The following is a 12058-nucleotide window of genomic DNA, read 5'->3' on the forward strand; positions in this document are numbered from 1 at the left end:
AGAAGTATTTCAAAATGAATTCACAAATAATAAGGCCATGGAAGACATAGACAAGTATGAGCCAGACCTCTCAAAACTATAATTAGAACATAACTCTGACATAGATGCAAGGGACAAGCTAGTATGTGGTATCAGTGATGAAAAATTCATGACTACAGCCTGAACCACAGAATCCATTTTTTGACTTTGTTATAAAGCTTCTCCAGGAGTCAGTAGGGAATCAGTAAAAGTACACCATCTTTACCTGCTTACAAAAAATAAAAATGAAGAGAATATTAATAAAGTTGTGAAATTTGCACCATAGATAGCCCAGGTAGTACTTATATTAAAAGCAGATGTTTCTCAGTGCATATATGATTACAAATGTTTATAAATCAGATCTTCAAACTACAGCAATGAGCTGCTTCCTAAAGTAGAGGGGTTTTTTTGCAGTATTAATGTCCTACTTAAGCCTTAGAAATAGGGCAAACAAGAAGCAAAGCAGTTGATTTCATGAGCTTCAACTGCTCTGTTGTAAATCTTTCAACAGATGCAAGACAAAAATAAGAGCAGGCTAGCAGAATCCGAGAGCTGGAACAATCCAGAGAGATCATTTAGTCCAGTTCTTTGGACTAGGGGTGCAGGATTCACTGGAGTGTCACTGGCAGATAAGCATCCAGCCTCTGATTGAAATTTTAGTGAAAGAGAACTCATATGGGAGCCTCTTTCACTGATAGCTCTCATAGTCAGGGAGCAGCTTGACCTTCCTTCTGTAGTTTTAACTGATCTGATCCTACCATGCGGGGCAATAGAGAATATGTCTACTACTCCTATATGATAATCTTCCAGATATTTAAATATTGCTATTATATTTCTACTTAGTTGTCTTTTCAGTAGACCAAACATACTTCATATGTTCCTTGTTAGGCTTGGTTTCCATGTTCCTCTTTGGTTGCAGTCCTCTGTACTTGCTCCAGTTTGTCACTACCCCTTTTGATCTAGGGTGTCAGGAACTGGACATACTACTATTTCAAAGGAGCATGACCAAGGCAGAGGCAAATGCAGCAATTGTTTCATGCACTCTGGACTCCGTATTCCTGTTAATATACCACAAGATAGCATTTGCGTTTTTATCAGTTGTTTCACATTGCTGGTTCATATTTAACCTGTGCTTTAAAGAGACAATCAGATGATCTACTGCCAAGTCAAGTCTCCCCCAACTTTAATATTTGTGCCTTACATTTTCCCCATCGAGATGCAGAAAGTTTATCTCTACCCAATCATCTCACCCAGGGGGCTCAATTCTTTCTCAATATTTCCTCTTTCTTCTTAAGTATTAGTCACCTTCCTAAATTTTATAAAGTGTCCCTCATTCAATTCATTGATAAAAACATTGAAGAGCCAGGATCCAGGGAGCTCTCAGGCAGTCCATTTCATATTTCCCTCCATTTTGAAATATAATCTTAATGAGTCCTCTCTGGATACTGTCATTCATCTAAATGTGAGTCTACCTAAGAGTTGCATCATCTACCAGGGGTAGGCAACCTTGGTTCTTTTATGATTCATGGACTTCAACTCCCAGAATTCCTGAGCCAGCATTGCCTACCCCATCTAGCCCATATTTTACTATTTTATGAAGGATGTGATCATGAGGCACTTTATGAAAGGCTTGACAAATACACAAAGCTGATGGCAGTCCTCTGATCTAATACCTTAGTGACTCATTCAAACAAGGAGAGCAACTGGCAAGAAACCAAAAGGAAATCAGTCAAGCAGGGAATTGTTTCCAGCACAGGAAGAAGGCTGGAGCATTTTCTCAGACAACTGGAGATTTTAACTTCAATTAATTAAAGGAGTTAATACCTTGAAGAGGTATGGTGATCTCCGCTGTTTTGCCCTTTTTAGCTTGTGGTAGGATTTATGGCTTGGCACTCTCCCAAGATCAGGGATTGACTCCTTGCTATCTGAATCAACAGCCATTTCATGGTATGTGACAATCTCAGTACCAGAGGAGTCAGTTCACATAGTCCTCATTCACCAAACATGATTGGGACTGGCAACTCTATTGCTAAGCACTGCGGTTGCTAAGCAAAAAAATCACCTGACTGGACCAGACTTACATACACTATCACACTTCTGATTCCATCATTAAATGAATCGACATGGTCGTTAAGTGAGACATCACGTGACTATAACCGACAGTTTCATTTCTGTGTTCTCATTAATTCTGCTTGTTGGAATCCAGTTGGGAAGCTCACTAATGGCAATCATGTGACCATATGATGCTGCAATGATTGGGAATGTATACCAGTTGAATGAATGGCGATCGTGGGACTACAGCGCACAGATGGCTGTAAATGAAAGGACTGGTTGCAAACTATTTTTTTCAACTCTCATAACTTTGAACGGTCACTATATAAGGCAGTTGACAAGTGGGGAGTACCTGTATCTAAAGACAGCTATTCAAAAAGCTGGATGAAGCATTACGAGCAACATGTTAACAACAACAAAAAAGGGAAGGCTTAAACTCAGGATGAGGTTTTTCCACAGAGGTAGGCTAGAAATTGATAGTGGAGACAACAAATGTACTTTTTTTCCTGACTCAAGAATAAAAAGAATGCATTTCAACTGTATTCTGGGAAAAGAATGAATGCTTCCCAACATTTTGGTTACCCCATCCATGGAGTAGGTCCCTAATTTTAAAAAAAGAAATGTCCAATGGTGTTGCTGCTCATAACCTAACTTGTTAGACCCCTGCTGCAGTCAGCAGCTCCACAGCTACAACTTGCAACTGTTCAAACTAGTAAATAGTAACATTTAAGGAAATAAAATTACTGTAAAGAGCATAAATTGCAATTAAAGAAAAATTTGCATGCTTTTGCACCAATAATGACATATAAAGTAGGGTTCTGAGTCTTAAACCTGTAATAGGAAAATATTATGATAGTTAATAAGATAATCTCAGTCAAAAGATGCTAAAGCAATAATTGCAGATTTTTTTTAAAAAAAAGTGTTTATGGGCATTTCTTTCAACCTGTTCAAAGTAGATCTTACAGTACATGCATTATTACATGCTCAAAATAACTGCTACGCAACCAGCCTGACATAGAGTTGGTTTTAAGATGCAGATTCTTTTTTTCTTTTTAATGAGGCGAGAAGACTGTTGGTCTGGAAAATATTATTTGTATTGCATATTTTGCCACTTCTACTACATAATTATTCAGGTTTAGACTGGAAAGGATTAACTGTTATATTTAGAGTGTAAAATTGGATAATAATGCACAGACTAGACATAATACTGGACATACACTGGCATGCAATGCCCTGATAACTCTGGTTTTGTTTGCAATTCCTTTATAGCTGGACTGCACAGATGGGCTTTGGAATGTTTTTTGGGGCATAACCAAGAGAGAACAACAGGAGACCAGGAGACAACCAACCAAACTTCCTTTCCTTTCCTTTCCCTTTCCCTTTCCTTTTTGATTTTAACTTAATAAAATGCAATCCTTACAAATATAAAGTGCTTTTCCTACCATTATAAACATTACAATTTGGTTGCCACAACTTCCAAAAATTGTTAATCACAGACTTTGAGGGAAGCTTCATGTTGCAACTCTATAACTTCATCAAGCAAACAGAAATAAATTATCATGTTGGCTGTGGCCAGGATAACATAGGAGCTATATGTCTCTGTAAGTTTTGGGTGCAGTTCCCAGAATCCCTCCAAAAGCTTCTGGCCATTTTATTTATTTATTTTTAAAATTTTATGGTACTTCCAATTTAAAAAGAAATCTCAAAATGGTTTACAATTAACAAAGCAGGACAGAATTAATGGTAACTTTTAATATGACACAAGAGGATGTCAGAACAAATGCAAAGACTTGGCTTTATAGATGAGAAAGGTGGGAAAAGAGAGGAATAGAATAGAATAATTAGATTAGACTAGACTAGACTAGACTAGACTAGACTAGAATAATTTTATTGTCACTTTGAATGTACACTAACTGGCATACATTAAAATGAAATTTCGTTGCATTCAGCTCTCAAAGGGTCACCACCTCCAATATACACTACATAAATATGACAAAATTAAATACAGAATTATGCACATACCCACATATATTATATGACACAGAGAAACAACACAGTCTAGTTCAGATTATGTATACATGTGCATGGCGAAAAAAGAATCTTGCGAGTTTACCAGACAACTATCATAGGGAACAAAGTTATTACAGAATTGGGTAGTCCTGCTAGAAATACTTCAAAACCTCCTCCCAGAGGGGAGCAATAAAAACAGACCGTGAAGTGGGTGCGTGGAGTCTTTACTAGTGCTTTGAGCTCTAAGCACATAGCGCTTATTAGTAGCATCCTGAATACCAGGAAGCGAGCTTTCTATGATCTTCTCAGCTGTCCTTACCATTCTCTGTATGGGTTTTCTATTTGAAGCACTGCTGCCACCAAACCAGAAAGTGATGCAGTTTGTTAAAATACTCTCAATCGTGCCTCTGTAAAAGGTGGCCAGGATAGAAGGAGAGAGATGTGCTCTCCTCATCTGACGCAGAAAATACAGATATTGCATTTGCACGCTTCACTAAGGATGAGGTGTGGAGAGACCAATTCAGATTGTTAGTTATCTGCACACCCAGATATTTAATATTGTTGACCACCTCTACAGCTGCATCCTTGATACTGAGTGGAGTATGACTATACCGGCTCTTTCTAAAATCTACAATAATCTCCTTTGTTTTATCAACATTTAGAACCATATTGCACCTGTCCACCAGAGCCTTCACCTCTTCCCTATAAGCATCTTCATTGTCATCCAGGATAAGACCCACCACCGTGTCATCTACATGCTTCACAATATGATTTGTAACAGATTTGGTACAGCAGTCATGAGTCATCAAGGTGAACAGCAGCGGACTCAGGACACAGCCCTGTGCGGAACCGTACTCAAGGAGATGGAATTGGAAACTTTCTTTCCAACTCGGGCCCATCAATAAGGAAATCAAGTATCCAATTACATAAAGGAGTATTAAAACCTAATAGGCCCAGTTTGTTCACCAGATGTTGAGGAATGATTGTGTTGAATGCCGAACTAAAATCAACAAACAGCATTCGCACATGAGTATTCTTCCCCTCCAGGTACACCAAGCTAAAGTGAAGCACACAGGAAAATGCATCTTCTACAGAGCGATAATTACAGCAGCAATGAATACACTTTTAAAATATCTAATATTCCTTCCTGCCTTAACCAGTAGACCAAATTGGCTTCTTATTCCATTTATTATGATTATTATTAGGCATATAACTTTATTATTATGTGATAAAATATATTAAATATTTAAATTACACTGCATTATAAAATTATAATAAATATAAATATATTAAAAATGTAAAACATATAATCATTATTATCTGTTCAGAAAATGAGATCATAGTTGTCAGTTCTTTAGCTGGTGTTGGCTTTCATGCACACTGAGTTCTTCCCCAAAACCTAGGATGTTGTAATGTACATAATACATGTGCAGCTCCAAGCAGTGTGGCTTTTTGCAATTGACAGATGGAAAATTTGTCGATTATTAATTATTTTAATAATAAGTACCATTATTAATCAATACTACCAATAATTACTTATTATACTTATGTCACATAATCAAAAGGAACCAGAATTTTTAAAATGCACCATAGGCTAGCACTTGGTAGAGCAGCGATGAAGGCCTTGGAAAAGATATTCAGATATCCTGAAATGTTTACACAAAGATCAGAATTGTGCATATAGTCACTTTCCCTGAAACACTTTGGAAGTGAAAATTAGACTTTGTAGAAGCAAGACAGAAAAATTATTGCTAACTTTGTTGTTGGAGATGATGAGAATATCATGGATACCAAGAAAACAAACAAAGGGATGGCTAAACAAGTCAACCCAGAGTTCTCACCTGGGAACAAATGAACAGGTTGAAATTATCATATTCTGCATACCTCATGCAAGAACCTATCTCTTCTGAGAAGTGTGAAATGCTAAAAAAGGTGCAAAGGAAGAGGGTGATCTGTAGCAAGGTGGATGGATTTCATTACAGCAGCAATGGTTGCATTGTAGGAAGTCCTGAAGGGCCAGGCCAAATCATCCTGAAGAAGGTAGAGTTGTCCTCAATTTACAACCGCAATTGAGCCCAAAACTTCTGTTGCTAAGTGAGACAGTTGTTAAATGAATTTTGATCCATTTTACGACTTTTCTTGCCAGTTAAGTGAATCATTGCAATTGTTAAATTAGTAGCATGGTTGTTAAGTGAATCTGACTTTCCCATTGACTTTGCTTGTCAGAAGCTCACAGAAAGTGATCACATGACCCCAGGATACTGCAACCATCACAAATATGAGTCAGTTGCGAGCATCTGAATTTTGATCAAGACCATAGGGATACTGCAATGGTCTTGTGAAAAAAGGCCATAGACGAATTGCTCCTATATTTTCATTCTTCTTGAAAAGCGCGCTGAGGAAATGATTGTGAGATGTCACGATTCTAAGAAGGGAGTGAGAAATAAATGAGCATGCCACAAGAACGGGTGCTGCAGGTGACCTTGACTGTGGATTGCTGATGAAGTGTGGCCCTTCACAGGTAGCAATTTTGCGTGCCTGTTCAGAGGATAAGTCCAATTATTTCTGAACACTCGATTAAAAGGCACCTTTACACTTGCGTAGGTTTGACTTTTCACGCCCTTTCCCTTGCAGTAGCATCCCACTTTAAACCGACTGCAATCAAGGGCCGGAAGTCTTTTTACTACATTATGACGACCCACACTCTTTGATCGACGGGTATCTGCTTTGTTTGGGTGTTCCCTTCCCTCACTCCCACGTCGATGTTCGTCGTACGCACGCGCAAAGCAGACGCGAAGAGAGCGCCGCACGCTTCGGAGAAATGCGCCAGGACCCACGCGTCCGCACGCGCGCACGCTGTCAAGTTAACCCATCCTTCCTACCTCCTTGTGCCGGCGTTCGCCGATGGGTCGGCGGCACGCATGCGCAGTAGTGGGCAGCCGCCGCCGCCGCTGCTGTGTATGTCCGTCCCTCTCTTTCTGTCTTTCACTCGCCATGTTGTGAGCTTTCTTTACGTTGACAACGACGGTGGCGGCGGCAGAGGTGGAGGTGGTGGAGGAGGAGGAGGGGGAGGGGCGGTGGCAGGAAGGCAAGGGTGGCAGGGAGGGGGCAATTGGATCGTTATTGGCAAGAGTCTTCCGGGAGGAAGAGGGAGCCCCCTCCTTTCCGTGTCCGTTACAACAAACAGCGCTGCCCGCTCACCCCAGCTCGTGAGTATCCAGCCTTTGGGGGGTGGGGTGGATGGAACGGAGGGACAGCGCGCGAGGGAGGAGCAACAGGGTCCCCCCCCCGCTCCTCCCGCGCGCCTTTCCCGTCCCACACAGCAGCTCACCCACGTTCTTTTGTTTCGGTCCCGAGGAAAGAGCGGCTGCAGCTGCCCGGGCCTGGCTGGTGGTTTTGCACAGCCTCGCCTCCTTCCCTCCCCCCCACCTTCCTTTGTGTTGTGGGGAAGCAGGCCTGTTAGGCAGGCCCGGGCTGGCCGAAGCGAGGAGGAAGCCATCCATGTAAAGGGGTGGGGGGAGCGTGCAGCCGAGAGAAGAAAGGAAGACGGTCCGTGTGGGTGTGGTGGTTGGAACGAGCCAGTATGGTGCTAGTAGGAACGTTTGACCGGGTGGGTTTGTTTCCGTTTCTCTCTCATTGTTATGGCTGCGTTCGGGCGAGGAGGAGTCGAAGACGCGGCTTGCGTATAAATAGGAGAGAGAATGGTGGAAGTGGCAGGCGATCTTTTTAATGGAAGGACCGTTTAGGAGGGAACTGGGGGGGGTGTTTTCGTTGGGAGGTGTGCTTCAGCTCTTCCATCCCTCTGATTTTTCCCACCAAGTCTGAGGAGGATGTGTGGGACAAACGGAGGGGGAGTGTTGACCGAGCAGACATCATTTGCAGAAAGGAGTGTTTGAGGGCCTATTCTTTGGTACGAAATCGAGCGACTGGAAGGAGGAATGGGGCTCTGAAGATACAGTGGATTGGTCGTGAATAAATATTTTCTTTGTTTCGGAGACAGGATTTGTCTGCATACTCGGCGTTTCTCTGCAAGCGTTAACGTTGGATAGCTAAAATGTCAGAATCTTAGCATGGGTCTTTTAAGCAGGGAATCTGAATGGTAACTGATCGCTTGCTTTCATTGTAGTCTGTTGTTAACCTGAGAAAGGGTGAATGAATGCATGGAAAGGAAACAGTGCTTGAAGTGGAGAGAATAATCAGTAGAATTCCCTTCTGCTTGAAAATTTGTGAAAGGGACAGCCTCAGTATTTTAAAGGTCTGTTGTAGTAGTCCTAGTTGTAAATAGATATATGGTTTGTTTGCCACTTTGAATTATAAATGATCCTTTGGAGACGCTTCTTTATAAGATAATAATTCTTAGGAAGAAAATACAGCAAATTGAACGATTCCAAGGGACACTTCAGCTGTTAATTTAGATTCTACTTAGTTCCATTCTCTGTATTTGTATGGCACTGTATATTTAAACTGTAAGATGACTTTGTGAGTTAGGTTCACAGAACATATTAGGCTAAAATATTGGCTGGTGATTGCAGTTCAATATGTTGTGCTATTATATTGATTGTAATATTTGGTGTAGTTGAACACTCCATTCTTATAGAATTTTTTTTAAGCTTAAATTAAATGAAATGTGTAAGAGCTGTTTGTTTTGGTGCCTGTGGGGAAAATCTCTGGAAAGTGCAGCTAGATGTTATAAATGATACAACAAAGCTCAACAAACAGGAAATAAATAGTGTGGGGAAACTGTGTACTATAGTTTTTAGGGTGTAACAAGATAACTGTGTAAAAAAAAAGTCCTTGAACTTTGCCTGGGTTAAAAAATAAGATATTCTAATATATTTGTGAATCATAAAGCCAGGCAGATAAGCATGTGTTTCACTGTACAATTTTAAATCCAAGTAACTCAAATCTGTGTGATGTGTGAATAAAACAAGCAAATGTTTAAAATATATAAATATAGTTCTGAATAGCATTTTCCTTTTTTGTCTTTAGTAAATATTTTTGTAGAATACATATGATGCAGATGATAGTAAATTTTATTTTATCTAATGTTACAATTAGAAAAACTTTTTTCAGAATTCTTGACGTTCCTTTCACTATATATTGAATAATGCAATTCATATTGTTTAAAAATGGGTAGTTTAAACAGTACACTTTATTGTACATTTTATTGAAAAATCTAGATTATTTAGTGTTGGAGGGACAAAATATATAAACATGCATTTGTTCACAAAGAGACCTATAGGGTTTATCTATGTCAAGAAACACTGTTAGCTTGGAGATTCTTCATGATTCAGTAAAATTGAATATTCATTTAAAAAACAAACCAAAAACTTTGTACTGTATCTAGAAATAACATATATTGAGAGTAGCCACTTTACTTTCTCTATAGAGTTCTGTGTCAAGTAGCATTTGAAAAAGTATGTCCAATTAATGCCCCTCTCCCAAATATTCTGTCCTGATGCTATTCTGGCTCTTATTATTTTTATTTTATTTATATATCAAATTTAGGGACTGTCACTCAAAGCAACTTGTGGAATAGAATGGAAGGGACATTTGGAAGGAGAGGTGCTGCCCTACATTCACAATAATTTTATTCTCTGTGTTGACAAACTATTTTCAAGAAACACTCATGGGAATAAATGGAAAAGCTTCAATAGCTGTGATATTTTCTGTGTATTAAGCCTAGGACTCAAGGGGAAAAAGCATAATGCTTAAAACCCCCAACCCAAGCTGTTAATGTCCTTATAGCTCACATTAATCACATCTTTGCAAACATTGTTTTTCTATATTATTCAAGACCTAGAAAGAGATAGTGTTCTAATGGCAGTGGGGTCTTTTTTCCCCTCATAGTGATATAACAATGCCTGTGACTCAGCCAAGATTGAACCTACCAGTGCTAGTCCAGAAAAAAAATTGGATGTCTTCTTGTACCTTACATAACACTTACCTAGCTTTGTTTGTTTTAATCATGGTGCACAGATAAAAGGAAGAAGACCTACATAGCTTTTTTTGGTTGGAATTCCCACATTGAAAATGTATGTCCCTGCTCAGTTCAGAAAAGAAAAAAATGTGAAGTATAGGGAATTTGAACAAGCAAAGAACCCTGCTTTTACTGACTTGTTTGCTTGATCGGTATCATTGATGTCAGAGGCAAAATTGATGGATTGAAACCCATACTGTAAATATCAGAAGACAGTTTCCATGTGGTTGAGCATGACAGAAATATAAATGCCAGGCATATGTTGCTCAGGCTAAAGATCCAATCATGTATGCTACAATCATGTGAATTGTAGAAGAAGCCTTTCTGGAAAGTTCTTAATCACAAAGTGGGTCTTTCATTTCTGTATGGAACTAAGTGTGCTGTAGATCATGTTACTGTGGAGTGCAGTCTATGAAGAGCGAAATATAAACTGAGGAAAGAACAGTGTTCAGCACTTGCAGAGTTCCTGGTTGCACAATGGGTTATGTTTTGGTCAAGAAATTAGAAGAAAGTGAATGAAGTCACTAACATTCATCACCAGTATTAAAGCCTGTAAAGGCAGTCCTCGACTTACAGTCATTTATTTAGTGGCTATTTGAAGTTATAATAGCACTGAAAAAAGACTTATGACTGTTTATCATACTTATGACTGTTGCATCCTCCTTGTGATCATATAATCAAAATTTGGACACTTGACAATTGGTATATATTCATGACAATTGCAGTGGCCTGGGGTCATGTGATTACTTTTTGTGACCCGACAAGCAAAATCAATGAGAAAGCTAAATTCACTTAACAACCACGTTACTAACTACATTGAATTACTTAACATTACTTACTAGCATTGAATCTCTTAACAGCTGTAGCAAGAAAGGTGGTAAAATGGGGCAAAAATCACTTAACAACTATCTTGTTTAGCAACATAAATTTTGGGCTCACTTGTGGTCATAAGTAATAGATATGGCCATGTACCTTTTCTGTTTGCAGAGTTGATTGTGGCATGCAGTTAAATTATAGATTGGTCTATTTCTTACGCTCTGGTTTTGGTGCTGCAAGCCAAATAAGGGCAATGAGTGTTGACCCTGTAGCTATAATTATTAGAATGGAAGACATTACTTTTGTCATCAGAAAGTCCACCTATTTGAAATGCATCTTTTGTAGTTGAAGGATAATAATTTCTTCTGATGAGGAGCATTAATGATGATGTTTGGAGAAAAAGTGATATTCATATATAAGTGAAGGGCTTGCGAATAGGGGATAATTATAGGTAGTCCTCAACTTACAACCACAATTGAATTCAACATTTATGTTGAGTGAGAAATTTGTTAAGTGAGTTTTGCCCCATTTTATGACTTTTCTTGCCGCAGTTCTTAAGTGAATTGCTGCAGTTGTTAAATGAGTAATATGGTTGTTAAATTAATCTGGTTTCCCCATTGACTTTGTTTCTCAGAAGGCCACAAAAGATGATCACATGACTTTGGAACACTGCAACCATCAGTGTTGAGCATCCAAATGTAAATCACTGACCATGGGGATGCTGCAATGCTTGTAAGCATGACAAATGGTCAGAGGGCCGCCAACCCATAAAATGGTGAAGCAATTTTTTGAAGTAAATCCTTCAACTGAAACTCACTTCTGGTTCAAACAATTTACTTTCAGAAATCTGCATACTGTATTTAAGAACATCATGGTCTAGAGAAGGATCTGTTATGTTTTAGACTACTCTATTCTTAAATTACTGAGTTTTGTATGTTTATATTGAGACAGTAATTTTGTCATTATTTTTTTCATATCCATGGAATTCATAAATTTACCTTGTGCTAATTCATTGGTTTGAAGTAAAATGGGAGAATCTGGGAGAATATAGATAGTACCATAAATGTGATATACTGCTGATACCCGTAGCACAATTCTGTCATGTTGCAAATTTTCATTGGCAGAACAATTCTAAGAACATATTTTGCCTTCTATGCTATCTTTAATATTGCAATATAACAT

At 38.9% G+C, this 12058-nt stretch overlaps 1 protein-coding gene across 11 annotated transcripts in view; it reads left to right on the plus strand.

Moving 5' to 3' along the window:
- The first annotated feature begins 7135 nt into the window (after nt 1-7135).
- The window catches only part of LOC120311390 (pumilio homolog 2), a 70981-nt gene continuing 66058 nt past the window's right edge, over nt 7136-12058 (plus strand). For 10 of the 11 annotated variants that reach the window (XM_039350815.1, XM_039350817.1, XM_039350822.1 and 7 more), the window contains exon 1: nt 7136-7289. Coding sequence is in view for 1 of the 11 variants with exons in the window: in XM_039350825.1 (XP_039206759.1) it covers nt 7664-7690 (27 nt within the window). In the remaining 10 variants the exon portion in view is untranslated. Of the gene's footprint in view, nt 7290-7432; nt 7691-12058 lie in introns of those variants that run through there. The other variant, XM_039350825.1, reaches the window with a different exon arrangement.

This window comes from Crotalus tigris, unplaced genomic scaffold (genome assembly GCF_016545835.1).
Source record: "Crotalus tigris isolate CLP2741 ecotype Arizona unplaced genomic scaffold, ASM1654583v1 scf7180000018357.297301, whole genome shotgun sequence".
In the NCBI taxonomy this organism is placed as follows: Eukaryota; Metazoa; Chordata; class Lepidosauria; order Squamata; family Viperidae; genus Crotalus; species Crotalus tigris.